Source organism: Gymnodraco acuticeps, unplaced genomic scaffold, assembly GCF_902827175.1.
Source record: "Gymnodraco acuticeps unplaced genomic scaffold, fGymAcu1.1, whole genome shotgun sequence".
Classification (NCBI taxonomy): domain Eukaryota; kingdom Metazoa; phylum Chordata; class Actinopteri; order Perciformes; family Bathydraconidae; genus Gymnodraco; species Gymnodraco acuticeps.
Window position 1 is genome coordinate 598,265 of NW_022990165.1, and position 21,205 is coordinate 619,469.

The 21,205-nt window shown below is 38.3% G+C and overlaps 3 protein-coding genes across 3 annotated transcripts; 1 reads left to right on the forward strand and 2 right to left on the reverse strand.

The window, feature by feature from the left end:
- Position 1: 1 nt before the first annotated feature.
- snf8 (SNF8 subunit of ESCRT-II) lies at positions 2-4,729 on the reverse strand. The gene is made up of 8 exons (XM_034217595.1): positions 4,319-4,729; positions 4,172-4,222; positions 3,295-3,433; positions 3,097-3,201; positions 2,285-2,357; positions 2,051-2,192; positions 867-941; positions 2-419 (listed from the first exon to the last, which is right to left on the reverse strand). Exons 1-8 carry the CDS (start codon positions 4,370-4,372, stop codon positions 282-284), a joined length of 777 nt encoding a protein of 258 aa, XP_034073486.1. The 5' UTR covers positions 4,373-4,729; the 3' UTR covers positions 2-281.
- A 2,990-nt stretch (positions 4,730-7,719) lies between these two features.
- On the forward strand, positions 7,720-17,010 carry msl1b (MSL complex subunit 1b). The gene is made up of 9 exons (XM_034217582.1): positions 7,720-7,827; positions 8,351-9,062; positions 11,651-11,850; positions 12,531-12,892; positions 12,998-13,062; positions 13,165-13,232; positions 14,648-14,772; positions 14,874-14,946; positions 15,362-17,010. The coding sequence occupies exons 2-9, from the start codon at positions 8,439-8,441 to the stop codon at positions 15,450-15,452; spliced, it is 1,608 nt and encodes a 535-aa protein (XP_034073473.1). The 5' UTR covers positions 7,720-7,827; positions 8,351-8,438; the 3' UTR covers positions 15,453-17,010.
- Positions 17,011-17,542: 532 nt separating this feature from the next.
- Positions 17,543-21,141, reverse strand: chmp2a (charged multivesicular body protein 2A). The gene is made up of 6 exons (XM_034217598.1): positions 20,993-21,141; positions 20,039-20,206; positions 19,169-19,348; positions 18,948-19,078; positions 18,537-18,598; positions 17,543-18,449 (listed from the first exon to the last, which is right to left on the reverse strand). Exons 2-6 carry the CDS (start codon positions 20,204-20,206, stop codon positions 18,328-18,330), a joined length of 663 nt encoding a protein of 220 aa, XP_034073489.1. The 5' UTR covers positions 20,993-21,141; the 3' UTR covers positions 17,543-18,327.
- Positions 21,142-21,205: the final 64 nt, after the last annotated feature.

The following is a 21,205-nucleotide window of genomic DNA, read 5'->3' on the forward strand; positions in this document are numbered from 1 at the left end:
CTGGTTTTTAAAAGTTGTTCTTTATACAAACCCAAGAAACAATGACATGTTCTGCACATTGATCCGTAACCGTCCATAAACCATGACACTAGCAACACTGAAGTTTCAATGCAGCAGTGTCTTATAAAGTGAATGCATTCGTTGCATAGAAGTTAAAGAGCGCCCCTCTTGTCCAGAAATTGATCTTCGCCCAGCCAACTTCATCACATGAGCCTCCCCCACCAGGCACATTTTGTTTACCAACATGTCTCTGAAGCTGTCCACCAGCTGGCGGTCATTTCTCAAGGCGTCATCTGATTGGCCTCCTCTGGCGTGACATCACGGGAGATGATTTCGGAGAAGAGAGCTGGCAGCCAGTACTGAGCTTCTCCAGAGGCCTGAGAGTCCAACCAGGCTAAGCCTTCCTTCAGCAGGTGATCCTGGAAATATAAAGAGTGGAGGTCAATAGTGTTCCAGTGAAAAACATAAGATGCACACTTTAGTTTTACAATGTTTTAAAAAGATAAGTCTTTTTTTATACACACACAAAGCATATTTATTTTTGTATTATTCTTTTCCAAGAATTCCCACTTATCCGACAGGTATGAGCCTGATAAATGTTTTTATTTAAAGATATAACAGCACATTATATAGAGGGCTTTAACTGTGACCAGCCTTAGGCACACCTGTTAATCATGCTGTTTACTGTAGCATCTAACTGTGCCACACCTGGCAAAGAAGAAGCGCTAACACAGATACAAACATCTAACTAAGAGTCAAATCTACTGCATGCAAGAGAAAGGACATTTTCTGAATAACTCTTTTCAACACAGGAGTGAGAGTCTTATTGGCATACAGCTGCCTGAAATACATTGATGTGCACTCACCAGAACGTGACAAGCCCGTTCCTTCTCCCATTTTAGACTTTCCTTGATTTCACTCACTGTGACGTAGCCCTTTTTCTACAAATGAAAGAAGATAACAAAAAATTCATCATAAAAAGTCTCTAACGTTGTTGGCTACATAGTGGTTTGCTTATCTACATGCTTTATTCAAACAAGGCAGCACCATTCCGGGTAGAGCTGAGAAGCCCACGTTGTATGTGGCACCTGATGCATGAGAAGGAGGGGAAAGCCCAGACCATTATGCTATGTTTTTATTACCTCGCCATTGTATTTCCACCAGAAGTGCTCTAATACAAATATTAGGAACATACTAATTTACGTTAGAGTCCCCTCATCTAGATGTTTTATTTTCTTCCTTCTTTAACAGTGAAAGAAAGCCATAGAAAAAAGTGATACATATTTAATAACAAGCTTAAGGATCTGTCAAGCTATAATGTAGAATGTAATCAAATCTTGTGGTAGAAAGATCCAAACTGAATATCGATTAGTATGTTTTCAGTGGACTAGAACAAAGTGTTTTCCCCATTTACTTTTTCATTGCATATAAACAAGAATGTTTGGTTCTGATTAAAAACATTTACTTTTTTTAATCTCAATATAAATGTTAAACTAAATGTGTTGGATGTAAAACTTTGTTGCACTTTATTAATGAATTCAAACAAACTTAGAGCTATTAAGACCCTTAAGTTATAAAACGATGATATTATAATTCACAACATCTGGATCTCCATACAGGTGGAGAACAGTGGTGAGTTGGCAAATAGGGACATCAAGTGGTAGACTTTAAAACTTGTTCTTTTGACCCTCTTCTTCCCCACAACATGGCGAGGAAAACACCGTTTTATAAACTGATCTGACATGAGGAAACTCTCATATCTTTATGTTCTGTGAGTATAAGAGAGGATGCTTAAATTACAAATATTTGACAGTGCTCTTGGAAGGCACAACAAGATGCACATTTCATATTTCTCTGTTTATTTCTCCCAGTGTTGCTGCAGTCTTAATGTTATTGACAAAGCATTCAATTTGAACTTGTTGGATTTTGGACCAAAAATGTGACTTTTTACTGAAGTGATAAAGTAACAGTTAAAGCAAAGGCTATTTCAATTTGTTGTAGAAAGGAAGTTATATCAACTGTTATTTTTAACCCAGGATCTTTGCCTTACCTCGGCCAGCTGCAGGACGACAGTGTGGTCCATGTTGAGCTCTGCTGGGACCGACTGGACCAAATAAGACCCTCCAACAGGAATCATCCCGAAGCCGTTCCCCATCACCTTCAGTTTCTTTATGGCCCTCATCAAGTCATCTCTGAGTGGCAAATGTTTAATTGTATTAATCATACAATTTAGGACAGGCATAAGATGTCTTGAGTTACTAAATACTTAACGAGTGACACTTACTGGCTCACATCCTGGGCGTATTTACCTCTTCCTTTCAGTACTCTCTGATGGAGTTCATCCAAAGTAATAAGCCCTAAAAGAAAATAGAAATGTCAACAAAATCAATGTTTCTGGACCGCCTTATATAAATCATGTTTGTGTTCTGAGGTTTAAAATGTATTTGTATCTAGTATGTAATTTCAATTTGTCAAAAAATAGTTTTTATTAACTTTTTTTTTGTATTTGCTTATTTTTTATACTGCTCCAATCTCAAAATACAACCCTGTTTTTTGCATATCACCCGGGTAAAGCTGTAAATAAACAAATATCATTTTACAATTATTTTATATAAATCAGAATCAGAAACGTGTTTATTGCCAGGTAGGTTCACACATACGAGGAATTTGACTTGATGTCGTGGTGCATACATAAAATATAAAACAAAGAATCTCCATATAAAACAAAACATCTTTAAGGACACTGTAATAAAATATAGTTAAATAGCAATAAAATAAAGCAGTAATTTACAGCGGAATGGAATGCAATGAGTTATAGAATATAAAATATGAAATAAGAATATGTGCAGTAAGCGGTATTTGAACATTGTGTGCATTAATGTAATGCATATAGAGGGGATTAAATGGCTTAATACTTTTCTTTTTTAAATGAACATATAAAAGCCAGAAAGATAATAAATCACATTATCTCTACTATACTGGATTCGCTGTATATAATATGTGTTGACATTTAGATACTGGTTTTTTTGCAGAAATGTGTGTCTGTTTGTTAGCAGTCAAACAAAAATTATTACTACTTAGTTCCAAATGACAAACCTCCATTTCTGTGTTTCAGGGCCAGGCACACTTCAACAATCTGTACACCGAGCTCATAATAGAAGTCACCTACGCCGAGCATCTCAGACCAAAAACCTTTGCCAGCTGGGAAAAGATGTACAAATGTATAACATAGGATTTAAATACATTTAACCAGGCTCTTGTATTTTCAAAGAATAAATGACACATTTTTCTCACAGGCAAGTGGGTCGACTCCAATGGTGGCACACATCTCCTGAAACTGAACCCTGAACTGTGGGTTCTTTCGGATTTCTTGTTTGTGCTTGCTGGCAAACTCCTCCAGGTTGGACTTAAAGGTCTCCAGCTGCTTTGACATCTAGAAGACAAAAACAGGTGAGTAAATGCAGAACAAGGAAATACAAATAAACAAAACTGCATTCAAAATTAATAAATGGCAGGTTTAGATTGTAACTGGAAGCTTGTGATTTCATAAAACGTTTTTTGATTGATCGTTTAATGAAGCACACAATGTTGTTTTTAATTTAGGAATATTCTCAACATACAGGCAAGTATGTTTTGTTTTTCTAAAGCAACTTAAACGTCTAGTTGTATGTGTTAAGGGCCAGCAGCTAGTAACCAATTATGGTTATTTTTCAGATGTACAAAATAAGCATATCAAACAATTATCCAGTGGTGGAAGAAGTATTCAATAGCTCACTTCAAAAATGTTATCTGTTTCACCTAAATGACCTTACTTGTGTAACGTTTTAAAGTATCTGCATCAACATATGCAATTAAAAGTACACATTATGAAGAATGGTTCATTACAGAATAGCATATACACTATACATCGATTATTACAACTGATGCTTTATTGTGTCCATAACTTTCACATAACAGTTGGTGAAGGTGGAGCTCATTTCAACTACTTCATACACTCCTAGGTAGCTTACATGTAGACTGATACTTCGTTATATTTGCATTGATAGTCTGAAACTGCATTGTAACTAGTTAATAATGTCAAATGAATGTAGTGGAGTAGGAGTTTAAAGTAGCATAAAAGCAATACAGCTTTTACATTCACTCAAAATTACATTCTGTTGACACAACTCACCTGGACAATTTGGTCCTCAGCCAGAACATTTCCTCTTTCTTTATATTTGGCCTGAATAGAAACATTCATTACAGGTGAGTTATTTAAATGCTTGTCACAAATCAAGTTAATGGGAATATACAAAATGGTTAATAACTGTCACCGTACCTCTGCGAGCTTCTTTTTGGCGATGGCTCCCGCACCAACTCCTCTTCGGTGCATTCTGCTGATGTGTGCTCCAAACTTTAAATAAGGTATCTGAACTAGTGAGTGTTATCGCAAAATAATGTGCAGTAAGATAATTTACAGGTTATAGTTAGCTTAGTCGAGAACTGAAGCTAACGTTAGCAGCAAGAATATGTTTTGCTTTGGCACTGCAGACACTGCAGATTTCCCCTAAATACGCACTTATTTGCCCACATTGGCTTTTAAAATCAGCAGTCTGCTTTAAAACTAAACTCAAAGTGATGTAAAAGTACAATTTCCGTGAAACGAAGATTGATATGTGTGATTTATCAAGCTACTTTAGCAAAAACTGTTTCCATTAAGGAAGACCAGGAAGTAAAGCACTTCCTCGTCGGTAAGTTCTGTTTATGTCATATCGCCCCCTGGTGTTCCGGAGAATACGGCAGGCCAGTACGGGAACTACACTGATAACAACATAATACACCACTTCATAAAGGTTAAGACATACAAGGGGTGAAAAAGAAAATAAATCTATCACCCTACAGGGATGTCTGCATGTTGAGTGCTTAAAACAGAATATTCACTAAAGTAGTTGTGGAATAAGTATTACAATATTTTATTTCAGATAACAACAGTATTGAAGTACAATATTTAAGGTGAATGTGGTCTTCTGTATAATTTAAAGTCAAAGCAAAGATGTATTCTCTATACTGCTATCCAAATGTTTTAGATGTTCAAAGTGAAACACACTTAAAGAACTTGATAAACTGTATAGATAGTTAATTTAAAACAGAAAAAAAAATGTTAACTAAGTAACTAACCATTGTGCCGGTAACATATAACTACTGTAAATAACACTTAGGCCTATACGTCATACATGAATGTAGTCATAGAATTACGATGTGAGTTGGCTGCCTGAATCAAAAATATAAATTGTAAACTATTTTAATAAAAGCAACGTTCCATCACTGCTCAGTATTTCAGCCATCATATGCTCCTTAATATTGAGCCTCAGTTCACTTTATTTTGCCTTGTGCTAATTTTTTAATATAAGTTAATTAAGTTATCACTACACACAAGATTACAAACTAATCATCAACCAAGATTTAAAGATATCAAGCCATCAGAAGAAGATTATTTTCAACAGCATCTCTGCACCTTGTTGAACCCTATGAGAAAATAAAGTTAGATTTATTATAAAACACAAGCACAAGGTGCTGAACAAATACACTAAAGATCTTTCAGAAAAAAAACTAATGTTTTTCCTTTTTAAAACAGTATAATCCTACTTTTTGAAGACATCAATTAAGTAAACTGGACGAACCCCATCTCTTTGTGTTGAGTGTTTGCATCTGCATGCAGCGCTCCGAGCAACCAGAGGACCAAAAGTTCAAACTTCATGATGACCTTAAAGCTAAAGGCAGAAAGGTTTTAATTGAATGAGAGCTGATCCATAATTATGTCATAGTACATTAGTCTAAAATGGGAGAAGAACAGTAAACATCAAATGTTCTAGACATCAAATATATAGCTTAAATCAAGTGTGCGGACAACTACATTAAATTCATTTTAAAATAAATGTCCTTACCTTTAAATATCTTTAAAAACAGGAAATAAGTAATTCACGTACCCTGGTGGGTTGCCTTTAAAAAATGGTCCTTTTTACAGTTTTTGGATCATGTGTCATGAGGAAAAACATGTTAGTTCCAGTACATTAAAGCATTAATGAAACACACAGGTGTACTGATAAGCAGCATTGTATTAATTGTGGGAGGGAGTGAAATGATAAATGCTCCTAAAGAGTTGTTGCTGAGTTATGGATTATGGACCATTACACTAATGAACTTTAGCAGTATGAACCACTAATGGTTTGTTGGTAAGATAAAGATGCCGACTCTGGGCCATAATGTGTGCATGTTTGACTCAAGCTTATCTAGAAAGAGAATTTTCCGAGTAAAACCACTTTCCTCCAAAGAAGTTACACGGATTTCATTTCATTTCATTTCAAACCTTTATTTATCCAGGTGTATCCCATTGAGATCATTGATCTCTTTTTCAAGGGAGACCTGCTCAAGTAGGTTCCACATGAAACATAAAAACATAAACAGAACAACAAAAAGGACATTTTACAGCATAATTACAGGGTTTACAATTTACATAACTATCCACATGAACAGGTACCAACAGCTTCCGATTGAGTAGCATCCAACCGAGCTTTAAAAACATTTAGTGGCACCAGATTGCTCAGTTTCCATTTCAATTGCAGACTATTCCAAGACAGAGGAGCTGCGCATCTAAAAGCTATCTTCCCTAAAACAGTCCTAGCAGTTGGCACATTTAATAAAACCACAGCATTCGATCTCAGGCAGTAGCCACTTACAATTCACCATGAGATCAGGGAGCAGATGTAGGATGGAAGTTTCCCTAACATGGCTTTATATATAAAAATGTACCAGTGACTGAGCCTCCGTACAGTTAGCTAAGGCAAACCAGCCCTTGCATACAGGGTACAGTGATGGGTTAATGCTTTACAGTTTGTCACAAATCTCAGTGCGCTGTGATACGCAGCATCTAACTTGACCAGGCAATTGGCAGGTGCATTCATATAAATCAGATCACCATAGTCCAGCACAGGTAAAAAGGTCACAGTGACTAGCCTTTTCCTGGCCTCAAGCGAGAAACAGGACTTGTTCCTGTAGAAGAAACCTAGTCTAACCCTCAGTTTTTTAAGCAGGTTATTGACATGAAGTTTAAAAGTGAGACAAGATACCAAGGTATTTGTGACAGGTAACCACTTCAATTTTTATTCCTTGCGTAATATCTACAACAGGCTCTGGTGTCTTTTTTGAAAAGAGCATTACCTTGGTTTTATTGATCTCTGGTTACTTTTAATGCAACAGCTTATTATGAGCCATCTTTTCTTTAAACACACATTCTTATTTAACTTACCAATAGAACACAACTTATTACATAAAACATAAAACACTTTTTTGTTGATGTATTCTGTGGTATTAAAGTAGAGTCATCAGATATTCAAGAGCATATTCATCTGAAGCAAAAATAGTAACAAAAAAGACATCTAATGTGAAAAGAGTAAAGAAAAACAAGTGGCTCAAAAAAATTACACTACAGACCTGTCCAAAATGTATGGGATATTTCACAATAAAAAGTCAGGAATTATCCCTGTCTTCGTCTATGTTTACAAATGGTACATTAAATAGAAATGTATCCAACATTAGCCATATGATAATAAAAAGGGGTTGAGTTAATTTACTTTTGGATGTATTAAAAATAACTTTAACTTTTTTTAAGTTGTATGTGACATGTAGCCTACTTATGTTTTGTGTCTCCTACTGCGGGCTGGAGCGCTTCTCATCAAAACACAAGAAATGGCCAGCCACCACATTACGCATGCGCAGTGGTCGGCGCTTTAAAACAAGTCAAGGAGGGAACATGAAGGCTGCTGCAGGTTGACTTCAATAACTGTCGAGGTAAGCTCAAAACACAATAAATACGTGTTATTTAAAACACGTATGTCCGGTTGTGAGTGTTGAATAGCGTGGTCCATTTACCCGCTTCGCTACGGACTCGCTTTTTGTTGGTTAAACTAGCCGGCTAACATTAGCTAGCTAGCTGTTATTGTTTTTCGTGCTTTCACGAGAACCAAAATGGAGGAGCAGGCTTCTGCCAGTGTCCTACACAGCCACTCCCGAGTCCTTGTGTGAAGCACTTGTTCTGAAACCCAAACGCAGCTTTAAATCCTCCTGGCGTGACTATTTTTGTGTCTGAATAAGCGTATGTGTATTTGTACTACAATGCTAACGTAGCTTAGCTTAAATTCAAGCAGATTTTAGCAAAAGGATGCCAGGGATCAGGCACCGTCTTGATGCTTTATTATCTTCGGTTTGTTGAAGCATGACTTGCAAATTCATATAATGTACGCCCATTTCAGCGCACACACTTAAACGGATATCAATGACACGACAACTGTCTTAAATATTCTTTGTTTTGTAGGACAGCAGATGCTAGCTTGTCATGGGAGACAGCCGAGGTTGAAATGCACCGCCGAGGCGCTGCAGGATGAACAGTCGTTGTGTTCGCCATGACTCTGAGGTCCACTCTGTTTCCAAACACAGGATTCAAGCAGGACGCTGACACCATTGACTTTGACAAGGCGCATTTCGGGAACGCCACCGTGAGACCCGTGACCCTCAAAAGGGAGCCAGGCTGCGACTTTGTTATAAATGTTCAAAACGCACACGGGGGCGAAATCCCGAGCAGATCCCATGTATTAAACCAGAGTTACATGACAAGCAAAGTTTCCCTCGCGGCCACAGTTGCAGAAGTTGTTCAAGGAGACAATAAAACTGTGGGGGTTTTGTCCCCTGTCAGACAAATGGGGGGTGAGGGAACTCCAGTGAAAGGTAAACCCCTCTCTGGTGACGATATGGATAACCCTCAGATGGCTCTCAACAATAACCCTAAGGATGCAGGTGCGGATGACAGTGTGAAGGGGATGGTCCCTGGAGTCCTTGGCACTGCATCCATTGAACTCTCCGCTGAGGGCAAGTGGAGGAATATCAGGAAGACCCCTTCCAATCCCCACACACAGGCCAACTGCCTCCGGCAAATTCTCCTGCTCCAGCTGGACCTCATTGAACAACAGCAACAACAGCTGCAGTCCAAGGACAAGGAGATAGATGAGATCAAAGCAGAAAAGGATACGGTGAGTTTAAGCATTTTTTCACAGAAATTGGTGTCTCCCATAATGTGATAGCATTTAAAGCAGGGGTGTCAAACTCCATGTCATCGAGGGCCACATTAACATTATGGTTGCATTCAAAGGGCCGGATGTAACTTTAAGACTATATAAAAATACATATATAAATATTTAATATATATAAAATAACGTATTATATTACATTATTGCCTCTGCATTGGATTATTTTCGGATGGGGTAATAACTTCACAATTGACTACGTCTGAAAGAAGAAGTCTAGGGCGAATAATTGCAAGTATTTTCAGTGAGAATGTCACAAAATGATTTAAAAAGAAAAGCCAAATGCTGGAGATTTTTGAAAAAAAGGCAAATTCTGAGAAAAAGGCAAATACTAAGAAAAAAGGCATATTTTGAAGTAAAAAAGGGACAATTCTGAGAAAAAAGTAAAATTTGAGATGCATTGTGGGAAATTTAGTTTATGGGCAACGTGCTTCTGTAAATCGACATGTAACCGTATAATAAACATATTATGCCGCGTTTCCACTGCAGCGGGTAGCTCGCTTTTAGCTTGCCGAGTTTTTGGTTGCGTTTCCACTTGGCCTAGTACCGGCTAGCGGGTCCTAATTCACAGTTTTTCTGGCCCCATAAAATCGTGGTTCTAGGGCCAGGAACAACCAGGCTGAGTAAGTATGCTAAACTAGAGAGAGAATCGCTGGCAAGGGGGCTACAACTACAACAAGATGAACATATTTGACCGTGATTTAATTGTAATACACGTTTAAAAATGATGCCGAAGTAACAACATACTGATACCGGTTAGTAAAAACCATGAATTAATGCTTTGACAAGTCTGCAGACAGACGGCAGGCGAAAAACCCTTTTAAAATGCGTGTTTTCTAAATGGAGCTTGGCTAAGCTAACGTTATATATGCTCCAACCGTCCACACTCACAACAACGGCCTATACAGACATAAATAAACCAGCGACTGTATTCGCCATGACACAGGCAGTCTGTGGTTTGTACTTGTTTAACTTTTGTCTAGTTTCTGAACAGATATGAAGGAGAGACAGCAAGCTCATCTGCGTGGCATCTGCAGGCAGTGGCAAGTACTTCCGGCATCTGCCACAGAGGCCACTACTCTGTGGTATCTGTGGCAAGTACTTCCGGCATATGCCACAATTTGCCGAGGCATCTGCCGCAAGATGAGTTGCCACAAGATGTGTGTGCTATTTAAACCCGTATTTATCGTGTAAAATGTCGCTGTTTAGGCTTTATCGAACTGATCTGTACACAGGACTGATGATCTGTACACAGGGTTGGGTTGTAACGAAATACATGTAACGGCGTCGGCGTTACGTAATCAGAATACAAAAGTCAAGTAGCCTAACTGTATCCAGCTGGCGTTACATTTGAAAAACAACTAATCTAATTACAGTTACTTTCGTAAACCTGAAGTGAATACATTTTGGATTACTTATTGGAATTATTGGTGGAAAAGTTTCCTCACAAAATGTAATATTCATTACCAGCAGAACTGTGTGCACACTGCACAGCGCTGCAGCATGTCTGTGAGGCCCCGCCCCGCACGCAGATGAGAGAGAGATCTATTTTAAAATATATTGAAAGTTAGAAACGGAGATGTTTAGATAAAACGTGCAAGATAACGTTTATGTAGCATTTATTTATTGTCGAAATGATGACATTTCATAACGGGATAAAATCAAAGTGAATGGCCTGCTGCTGCTGAAGGCATGGGGCAAATATAAGTCCTTTGCCTAATTTATAAAGTAAACCTTAGCATCTCACTAGCAGTGGCAACTGCAATCAGTTACAGCTGCCCTAAGTCTGTAGCCAAGTCTAATAACACCAGTGTACACGTTGCTGTGTCAATACAGATATTTATTTGTTAATTATTTGTCTTTACTAGTCATCATACACCTGGTTTATCGTAGCAAGCAGTGGAAACTCCCCTCAAGAAGCGACAATTGCCAAGGGCGTTGCAACCCTCACTCGCCAATATTTCATCATAAATATAGCACGTTTGTTTATTTTAGCAAACCATGCTCCAAGTAAAATTGAATAGAAATGATAATGTATAATCTTTTTGAAAAATAGAGATCGCACATCAGTCCTGTGTACAGATCAGTTCGATAAAGTCATGCCTAAACAGCGACATTTTACACGATAAATACGGGTTTAAATAGCAGCGTTTGCCACGGAAGGCGAGTGGCAGCTACCGTAAACCTTCTCTTACTCTGGCGTCTTGTGGCAACTCCCGTTGAGCAGCGGCAGATGCCTTGGCAAGTTGTGGCATCTGGCATATGCTGGAAGTACTTGCCACAGATGCCACGGAGTAGTGGCATCAGTTCCTAAACTGTAATGGAAGCGCAGCATTAAAGTGAGCCAGGCCTAATAAGGCCTAACCAAACAGAGCGAGGCCGAGCGAGGCCTGCAGTGGAAACGCGCCATTATATTCTTTGCAAGCTCTTGTGGGGCCGCAGAAAATGAAGTCACAGGCCGGATTTGGCCCCCGGGCCTTGAGTTTGATAACCCTGATTTAAAGTAAAAAATGTTGTATCTTGTTCGTTTGCAGCTGCTTGCACGTATTGAGCGCATGGAGCGTCGTCTGCAGCTCACAAAGAAGGACCCGCCCAGAGATAAACGCCTTTTCCAGCCCCTGGAGCCATGGACCCCTGACAAAGAGGACGTGTGGGATCTGGAAGGAGAGGAGGGTCAACAGGGCAACTCAACCAATCAGCTCCCCTTTAGTCGGGGTGGCAAAGGTCAAAAAAGGTAAATAAATAGCATTAAGTAGAGATGGGACAGTTATGTCATTGATCACGATTAAAAAACGCAATAGTTTGTGAGTAGTGACTTTATAACAGAAGAGTTATTTTGAGAGATATCCTCACATGAGTGACTTGAAAAAGCTTTCTAAATTTGAAAAGTGAAAGAAATAGTACAGGAATGATCATGTAAGAAGATGTTATATTTTTATGATTTATTTTTTGCAAGTATTTATGATTTCCTATTTTAAGATATTTCGATTTTTGGTTTGAACTAAATGGATTTTGACAAAAAAAGGTGTGTCCTACATGTGATGCAGTATAAATATTTATTGTGAAAATGTAACAAGGTAAAGGGATTTCAGTATGCTTGTATGCAATTAAAGTGTTGAGCATGTTTTGATGATTATCTGTATAATATCCCAATTTTTTGTCCAGAATAATCATGACATATTGTCAGACATCACTGGGCTTTTTTGTGTGCGGTGTGATATTTCATAAAACCACAGTAGATAAATTAATTAAGAAAAGGGGACATTAAAATCTACTGCAATCCATTCCATATTGTAATCTTAATTATTCTGATCAAACTTTGTGTGTGCAGAATTCTAAACAGGTAGTTGCAATGAATTACTTTTATTTCCTGTCACATTGCAGTAACTGTTGTTTTTTTATTTGCCTACACAGGAAGTCTTGCTTTGGAGATGTAAAAGGGCAGAAATCCCGGGGCAAAAGCGCCAAACTCAGCCCCCACAAGTCTGATATTCAGCCCGGCTCTCCCAATCAGAGAGAGCTGCGCAGCAAGGAAACCCCAGAGAAGACCTTTCCATTGAGGTCAGGGTCAGAAAGGGACCCCATGCTCCCGTGCAAAGAGGAGCCCGGGCTGAGTTGTGAGATTGACGACTTGCCCTTCATGTCTACTACTGAGATGTACCTCTGTTGCTGGAACCAACCTCCTCTCTCGCCTCTACGTGAGACTTCCCCTAAAAAGGAAGAAGAGGTGGCCAGTGAGTGGACTCCTCATGTAGTACATGATATGCTGATTGTTTGTAAGCGTAACCTATATCTCATCTTTTGATCCATCAGCTCCAAAATAAATAAAAATGAGCTATGTCTGGCTAACTTCCTATCCTCTCCGTCTTTCTACCTTCTAGTTCCATCTTGGAGGGAAAATCCAATAGAGCCGTTGGAAGATGATCCCTCCTTTATCCCTCCTGAGGTGAGACACATTTTTAGTAATTCCTACTTTTAGAGTTTGAAAAGTTGCTCCCATTAAATCCAAATGCAATAAACTCATGCATTACTTTGTCTTCCCATCCAGCCGATGGACGACAGTGTGTTCTTGAAACGCCACGCAAAGCTGGAGTTGGATGAGAAGCGGAGGAAAAGGTACCAAACACTTAAGTTATTTGAATCTGAGTCTGGTTAATTGACAAGATAAATTACACATGAACGGACGTTGCTTGGGTTCATACAGTAACATAAACAAAGTAAGATACAATAAAATATAACGGCAAGCATTGGAAAAATGAAGATAATTAAATGTGGAGTAGGAGAAAATTACAATTTAGATTACTGATTTGTCATTTATTTGTATAAGATTAACACTATTTATTATTTTGTTAAGTATACTAACAGGGACATTATGTCATCACAGTATGTTAATCGGATGAAAAAAGTATAACAAATGTTATATGAAACAAACACATATTTTAAAGGTGGGAAAATAATCCCCAATGCTTTAAATTGTCTAACAAAATACTTCATTATAAACTACTGGTATTTTATTTCTGGCCATCCAATCCGAGTTACAGGAATTATAGTTTGATTGAGATGAAGATTTATTCTTCATAAAAAGTTATTGAAATGTATAAATTAGGGCTGTCAGTCGATTAAAATATTTAATCGCGATTAATCGCACATTTTTTATCTGTTCTAAATGTACCTTAGAGGAATATTTTTCAAGTTTTTAATACTCTTATCAACATATGAGTGGACAAATATGCTTTATGCTAATGTTATCATTTGAACGATGACAAATATTCTCATGAATATTAAACAACAACCTCTGAACATTACAAATATTCGCCTCAATTCAACCTGGAACCTCTCTCATACAATAATACAATACAAAGTGTGTGTGTGTGTGTGTTCTTTGGAGCTATGTGCAACTCAAGGCATATGCTCGAACGGGAGCTGCCTGGACGTTGCAATCATGTTGCGCACTATCCGTGCTGAGTGTGCTGACTTTTCGTACAATGTCCCACTGTCTGGCTTCCTGCATAAAGTCAAGTGCTCCGCGCAGTTGTGGCGAAATGTCGCTCCTCTGTTTTCATTTAAACAGCTCCTTGTATCCGTTAGTGCAGCTAGCTAGCACCAGATGCTAACAACAACAATGCACGTAAGGTCTCTCTCTCGCTCGGGCCACACATACACACACCCTCCCGGTCCTCCCAATAGCCAGTCGGTGCCTGCCGGTGAGCGTGGAAGTGTGGTCTGCCACAAGCGGGCAGCAGGAGTGGGGCTGTCAGCATCAGCTTGTAGATGGTATTTTAAACTCGATGCGCTCTGAAACTACGGGGCGGCCGAGGAAAAAAATACACATGCGTTAAAATAATTAGTGGCGTTCATTTTGTATTAACGCGTTAACTTGACAGCCCTAGTATAAATACATGAAGGTGGAGATGAAGTGCCTTGTGAAGGACTGATTGATGTTGTGGAGTACTGAAGTTTCCAGCCGTCTGTTTTTATCAATAGGATGCAAGATTTCTAACTTATTCTTTACTCTTCCTGTGTGTTTTCAGGTGGGATATCCAGCGAATCAGAGAGCAGCGTGTGTTTCAGCGTCTGCAGCAGCGCATGAACAGGAAGAAAGTCGTCGCTGAGACTGAGCCAGAGCTCTCCTCCTTCTACCCTGAAACTGAAGATGGTACATCTATTGACTTACTGCAATTCAATTTAGCAACAGTAATGACATTTCCATGAATGGATTCAAGAGATTTTAACTTGATTGTTTTATTTTTTTGCCAGTTGAAACCATAGTGATCACTCCCTTCTTGCCTGTGGTTGCATTCGGCCGTCCGTTACCCAAACTCTCACAACAGTAAGTGCTGTTTTTTTAATTTTGTTTCAGAACATTTAAGCAGTACAAGAAAGACACATGGCACAGACCCACATTTTATTATGTTTTACTGTCTGATCAGATCACACTGAAGTTACTGATTACTTCAGTGAATCTGCACTGCAGGAAGTTTTAAAGTATGTTTTCAAAAGTGAATCTGTGTAGGAATAATGAAGGAGGGGGGTGGCAGTGGGTGAAAGCAGTTGAGATATTTGGTTAAAGCTTCAATGTAAGATCTGAGCTAATAAAGTTATATTGTACAGCTGTTAAAGTAACCAAAGAGACCATTTACATTCTGCCTGTTATACCTCAGGAACATTTGATCGTATTAATGCTGAAATGCTTTATTCCTAAAAATATATAAATCTGTATAATAAAATAATGATTTTTCCTCCAGGAACTTCGAGCTGCCTTGGCTGGATGATCGAAGCCGATGTCGCATCGAGGTGCCCAAAAAACACACTCCTCACCGGACCTGTCGGAAGTGAAACCCCGTTGTTTGTGTGTTAACAGTGGAGAGATGCCGCTCCATGCCCAGATTAGAAGATGCTATGTTTGTCTTGCCTGGAGGGGGGATAAGAAAAGTCACCAGTTGCTGTGTATCACCGCTGTTGCTTTCAGTCTGAAGTCTCAAAATGTCACCACCGATCAGCTGATCTCCTGCAGAAAACTATGCGAGGACCGTAAATTGCTGCGTCACTGGGTGTCCTTGATATTAATCATTTACACTTCTGAAAGGGAGATACACCCTGATGCCACAAGATAACAGTCCCTGTGTTAGCAGCAGTTAAAGATCCCAGTTTGCATTCTTAAAAAGAAATGGAGGTTATGTGCATGTTCTGTCACATTTATCAAACACATTTTGTAGCAGCTGGGCCATCCAAACTTGAGTAAAAGTGGAGTATATGTCACTTTTTATACAATCAGCTAAATGGACTCTAATCTTGGGCGTATTCATGTGGGGTAAACAAAAAACACTTGTTGCCATTTTGACAAAAGTAGAGCTTGTGCTGTACGCCATTCGCTCCAGCTTTTTGTCCTGGGTACATGCTCCAAGCTTAAGTGGAAAACAAGTCAAAATCTGACTATCGTGCTGTGTATTGCCTATATCGTTATTCACACACAACTTAAAATAAGATTTCATCAATGTTTAGCGTGATATCAGAAGATATGAGCAACACTCGGCATGGATTCACATAAAAAAAATAGCAGTGCCAATTCAACATGAGAAAAATATCAACAAAAAGCAACTAACTGATTGTTCTGTGTTCCTGGTTTGCTTTTTGAAAACAACGGCACGGTTAATTCCAGGGGTGGTGAACTAACGTGAAACCCACAGTTCTGTTCCCTGTTTTAACATTTGTTTTTTATGTGAGTTGCATGGACTCTATTTAGCTGTTTTTAATAAAACATGGTAGCATGGCTTCACCCCTCGAACGGAGAACCGTCTCTGCTCATCGGGCTACAAAATGTTGTTCTTGAAAGCATGACTTACTCACTTGTTCAGTGAGAGCTGCACTCATCGTCAGTTTGATGACTGATCTTTCGTGTTTACAATCTTAACAATACGCTTCCATCCAGTTAATACTAGGCAAGTTGTGTGTATGCACTTGGTCTCTTGAAGCAGTAGTCTGGCATTTAAGGGAATCATTTTAGACAATAACTAAGCTTACTAGCTGTAGTAATAGCGATGTTCGATAGTATGCTCTTAAACATGCCGCCCTTTCTGAGGTAATCTCAGCTCCAATCGCAGTGTGTGATTTCTGCCCTGGCTGCGTTAGCTAAACCTCTCTACATATGATGCAATGGCTTTCTGCAGCTTCAATCTGTATGTGTTGGCCGATTTTTGCTAATACAATGTTGATTTTGTTATTTTTCTGTACATAGCTTCCAGAAACAAATGTACATAAAACATGGCTGTTATTTTTTTATTATTTAATGTTGGACGTGTCGAGTACATTCAATATTGTTCTATGATTGTATGTTGACAAATTGACAGTTTTAAAAGTTAAATTCTTTTGGAATAAAATTAACATGTCTACTTTATTTGAATTTTCGTTGTGTACATTTTTGATTTATTTTTTATAACATTTGCCCATATTTATTTTTTTTATAAAAAAAAACATTTAATAAAGATCCTTTTAATTCAAGTTATTCAATAACTGTGAGGCAGATATGTAATAAGCATTTTACACATGGAAAAAAAATTGTTTTACAAATATGTGGTCGAAAAGCACTGGGTACTACACTTCCCATAATGCAACTCAAAGGTGTTCCCTAACTGGTAGCACATACCATTCTTGTCCATTCTTTTTTATCTAGCAACCGAAATGTACGTTGCTTTATTCATCTTTTATACTATTTTTATTTTACTAGTACCTTTTTTTGGCGGTGCACTTTGGAATATACATTAAAAGGTGCTTTACAAATCAAATGTTTTTAAAAAGGCCATGCCGAGATGACCCTGATGACATCACTATCATTGGGTTTATTATTCTTTCTAACTCACTGGACTGGTACTTTCCATGATAAATAATCTGTGCTTTATGTATAACATTTCTTCAAATCAGCCAGTTGGTTTCATCTGGAAAAAAATGTTTATTGAATAAAGAAAAGCAAAACCAGGACACTTTCTCAAAAATGAAAAACACTGACTCTTTAAAACCTTTGGTGAAGATCCAGCTGTTCTCAAGAAAATCACAGAGCCATGGCTACCTGGCAGTAAACAGGAGTCAGCTGACACCTTTCTTTCCTTTATCTTTATATATTTGTTTAAAACAAACTGCCCGTTCATACAGTTAGACAGAAAAGACACTTTTTGTACACCATCTTCAACTGGATCCCGACGACAATAAAAAAAAGAATGATCTAAAGTCATTAAATGCTGACACCGGGGCTAAAACTATATTTTATATGAGATTGATAAAAAGAAAGCCAAACCAGCCTGATGTACAAAAAGTGCTGACATATAAAACATCCGCTTCTGTCCTTTTTACCGACTTTCATTTGGGTCATTTTAAACTTTTTAGTGTTCATTTAAATTGCGAAAACATCATGCCTTGAGGAGTTAGTATTTACACAGACAGCGAAATAATCTTTCACTTTTAGAGAACTTGTGTCATTTGGCAATAAAAATGAGACCAGGCCTATGAAGGATAATGACACTAAAAGTATTTCTTTTTTTGATAAAATACATAAAAACACACATCAAATGAAAACACCTCAGAACAGAAGCCACACACCTTATATAACACAGCTGAAATAGCTCTGCTTGCCAGTTATACCTTCAAAAAGAATCTAAACACAGAGATTCGAGTATGTTTGTATTTGTATTAACAACTCCGCCACAGTTTCACTGCGTGCTCAATCTCTCCGCAGGTTATTCAGCCGCTCCTCCAGGTCGGCGTCTGCGTCTGCGAGGGCGGCCTGAGGCTCGACCTTCTTTCCTCCGGCCACCGACAAGCTTCCTCCGGTGCTCGGAAGATCTGAAATAAACACAAAGGGGATCTAATGAGACCAAACGATGCAAATGTAGAATTGAAATAATTGTGCTCAGTGTTGCGTTTTCTTACTTGACAGTTCATCGGACACATTCAGACCCAGCTCGTCCAGCACCTGGGACACGATGGCGTCACTGTACACAATAACAAATGTATTCAAGTAAATGCAAAACATATATTGGGTTACTATTATCCAAATATGGAGGCTGAATAAAGAAGTAATTAAGTGGGAGTTTGAGGTAAACAGGCATTCTACTTGAATTGTTGTGATTAACTGATTTTAATTCGCTTATTTCTTCTTTTTGGAGAGACTACTGTTGGAAAAATCAGCTGAAAAGATTAAACTCAAGAAAAATACTGTCGTACTTTCTATCATTCCTTTGGTAAGAACTTGTTTGTAATAATTGATAGTTCTACTTCGAGTGAAATGTGCATATTTGCTATTACCATTCAGAACACAAATGTGGAAAGAAAGTCCCTCACCTCTCGTCTTCATCATCCTCATCCCCCATGGCATCATCGATAGCGTCATTCATCATCTCCTCCTTCATGTCCATGATCTCACTCTGCTTTTCAAACTCCATCATGATCTTCTGGATCTGGGGCAGTTTCAGCTGTGAACGTGGAATACATAGGAGATGGTCAACATCAGTTTGTTATTGTTTATTTCTATTGAATGATTGAAGTGTGTTTGAGGGGCGGACCTGTCTGTTCATGGTGGCCATGGCTTTGGTGACGCCTTTCATAGCCTGCGCCATGCTGTTGTTGGATTTGAGCGTCTGTATCTTCAGACTGACGGCCTGAATGTTGGCTTTCATCATGATGAACTTCTTGACGTAGCGCCGTGTGCGGACCAAATCCTTAGCCATGATCTTGACGGCGTCCTGCAAAGATTAAAATAACACTCATCACTGGGGCTGTACTGCATGTCATTTTTTATCTTTTAAAACTAACAGAGGTTTTCTAATGCAGCTTTGTATATCTGTTATCAAAGTTTCTGTCTTCGTCTATTCTCATCATCCTGAAGAAAATCCCTGGTTTGACAAAGTGCTTGATATTTTGTCTTTATTTGATTAAATTAACTTACTTTAATAAATAGCAATCATTGGTAAGTGCCTCCCAAGCAGGAAAGAAAACTGTTTTTTACTTTTAGAATTTGTATTTGGAATACACATTAAAAAGGTGCTTCACAAATAAAATGTTTTTAAAAAGGCCATGCCGAGATGACATCACTATGACTCACCACCTCACCACTAGGTTTATTATTCTTTCTAACTCACTGGACTGGTACTTTCCATGATAAATAACCTGAGCTTTATGTATAACATTTCTTCAAATCAACCAGTTGGTTTCATCTGGAATAAAAATGTTTTTAGTAAAAACATTGTTTTTGGAGAGACTTAATACTAACAAATGTGGATTGAAGCAGAATACTTGTTAGATAGAAACATGTTGTGAATTTTGGAAGTGATACCATCTATTTTATTTCAATAAATGATGACTTTTGGACTTTTGAGTTATTTGTTAGAATTGAAGCTACAAACAGAGTTTGGGTACTTTTTCTCTTTTCTCACCATTTGTCCCTGTTTGGCCATTTTCTTAATGTCAGCGATGATCTTCTTCTCCTGCTGCTCCAGTTTCTGTCGCTCTCGGTCCAGTTCTCTCATGGCTCTGTTGAGCGCCCTCTGATTCTGCCTCAGCATCTCCTCCGGGGTTTTCCTCTTTCCAAACAGGAAGTCCATCTGTTTGGAAATACCAAAGGCAGAAGGTCGAAACAGTCAAGCTCAGTATATAATGTTAAAAAACTCAATTCAAGATATTAATGACACCAGTGCTGACATGATTAGAAAATTAATCAATTAGTAAATAGTCAGAAAATGTTGCTCCTGTGACAACCTTTTCTCTTGCTTTTCTTTATTATAAAAAAAGTTGTCAAAACAAGGTTTGTGTGAGTAAAATGTACACAGTCAAACTGGTCCAACTATTGTTTTGTTGTTTTTTACAAATCAAATATTTAATACTTTTCTGATTATATTGACATACCTTGACTAAAGTAAACATTTCTAAAGTAGGATTTTTTTAAAGTATTTATTTACTTATTTTACACATGTTCAGTCTTTCTTACTGTAGATCATCTGAATAATTGTTTCACCACTACTGACAGATTAGAGAGGTCAAATCTAGTGAAACCAAATCATTCAACAAATTCCATACAAATACATTTGTTTCTGTTTGACTGGTGTTTACCTTCTGTGCTATGCTTCATCCAACCATACTTTTTAACACACATTAAATCAGTCAGTTTCAGCTATGTCAGTCTTCATATAAAGTCAATGGTCCACCCGGTGACCTGTTGTTTCCTTGAAAACATTACTCAGCAGTTAGTAATGTGACTAGAGGCCCGAGGTTTCCGAAGCCGTGTATTCGATTCCAAAACTGCCTCAACATCTTACACCAACGGTTAGTCCTACAACTAAATACCAAACAAAGCTTTACAAAATCCAGACCCATTATAATGTTAGTCTCACCGTTTCGTCTAAAGCCGGTAATCCGGAAGGTTAAACGGTGTTTAAGGCGTTTTCTCCGACTTCAACTCGCCACAATTTTGAACGATTATTTGTTTTCTTTCCTTCACTTCCGTGTTACGATAGTTTCCGGGAAGTGACGTGTGACGCACTTTAGAGACTTTAAAAACAGACGTCGGTTTCTTTGCCGAGGTGTCAAGGTCACGCGGCAGAGAG

Coding starts and splice junctions, on each gene's coding strand:
- snf8 (XM_034217595.1), bottom strand. CDS start 4,372: ATGCACCGAAGAGGAGTTGGTGCGGGAGCCATCGCCAAAAAGAAGCTC. Junction 2,358..3,096: donor CCTGAAACACAGAAATGGAG/GTTTGTCATTTG, acceptor ATTTTCTTTTAG/GGCTTATTACTTTGGATGAA. Junction 420..866: donor AACGGGCTTGTCACGTTCTG/GTGAGTGCACAT, acceptor TTATATTTCCAG/GATCACCTGCTGAAGGAAGG.
- msl1b (XM_034217582.1), top strand. CDS start 8,439: ATGACTCTGAGGTCCACTCTGTTTCCAAACACAGGATTCAAGCAGGAC. Junction 13,063..13,164: donor CCTCCTTTATCCCTCCTGAG/GTGAGACACATT, acceptor CTTCCCATCCAG/CCGATGGACGACAGTGTGTT. Junction 13,233..14,647: donor GATGAGAAGCGGAGGAAAAG/GTACCAAACACT, acceptor GTGTGTTTTCAG/GTGGGATATCCAGCGAATCA.
- chmp2a (XM_034217598.1), bottom strand. CDS start 20,206: ATGGACTTCCTGTTTGGAAAGAGGAAAACCCCGGAGGAGATGCTGAGG. Junction 19,349..20,038: donor TGGCCAAACAGGGACAAATG/GTGAGAAAAGAG, acceptor TAATCTTTGCAG/GACGCCGTCAAGATCATGGC. Junction 18,599..18,947: donor GAGGATGATGAAGACGAGAG/GTGAGGGACTTT, acceptor TATTGTGTACAG/TGACGCCATCGTGTCCCAGG.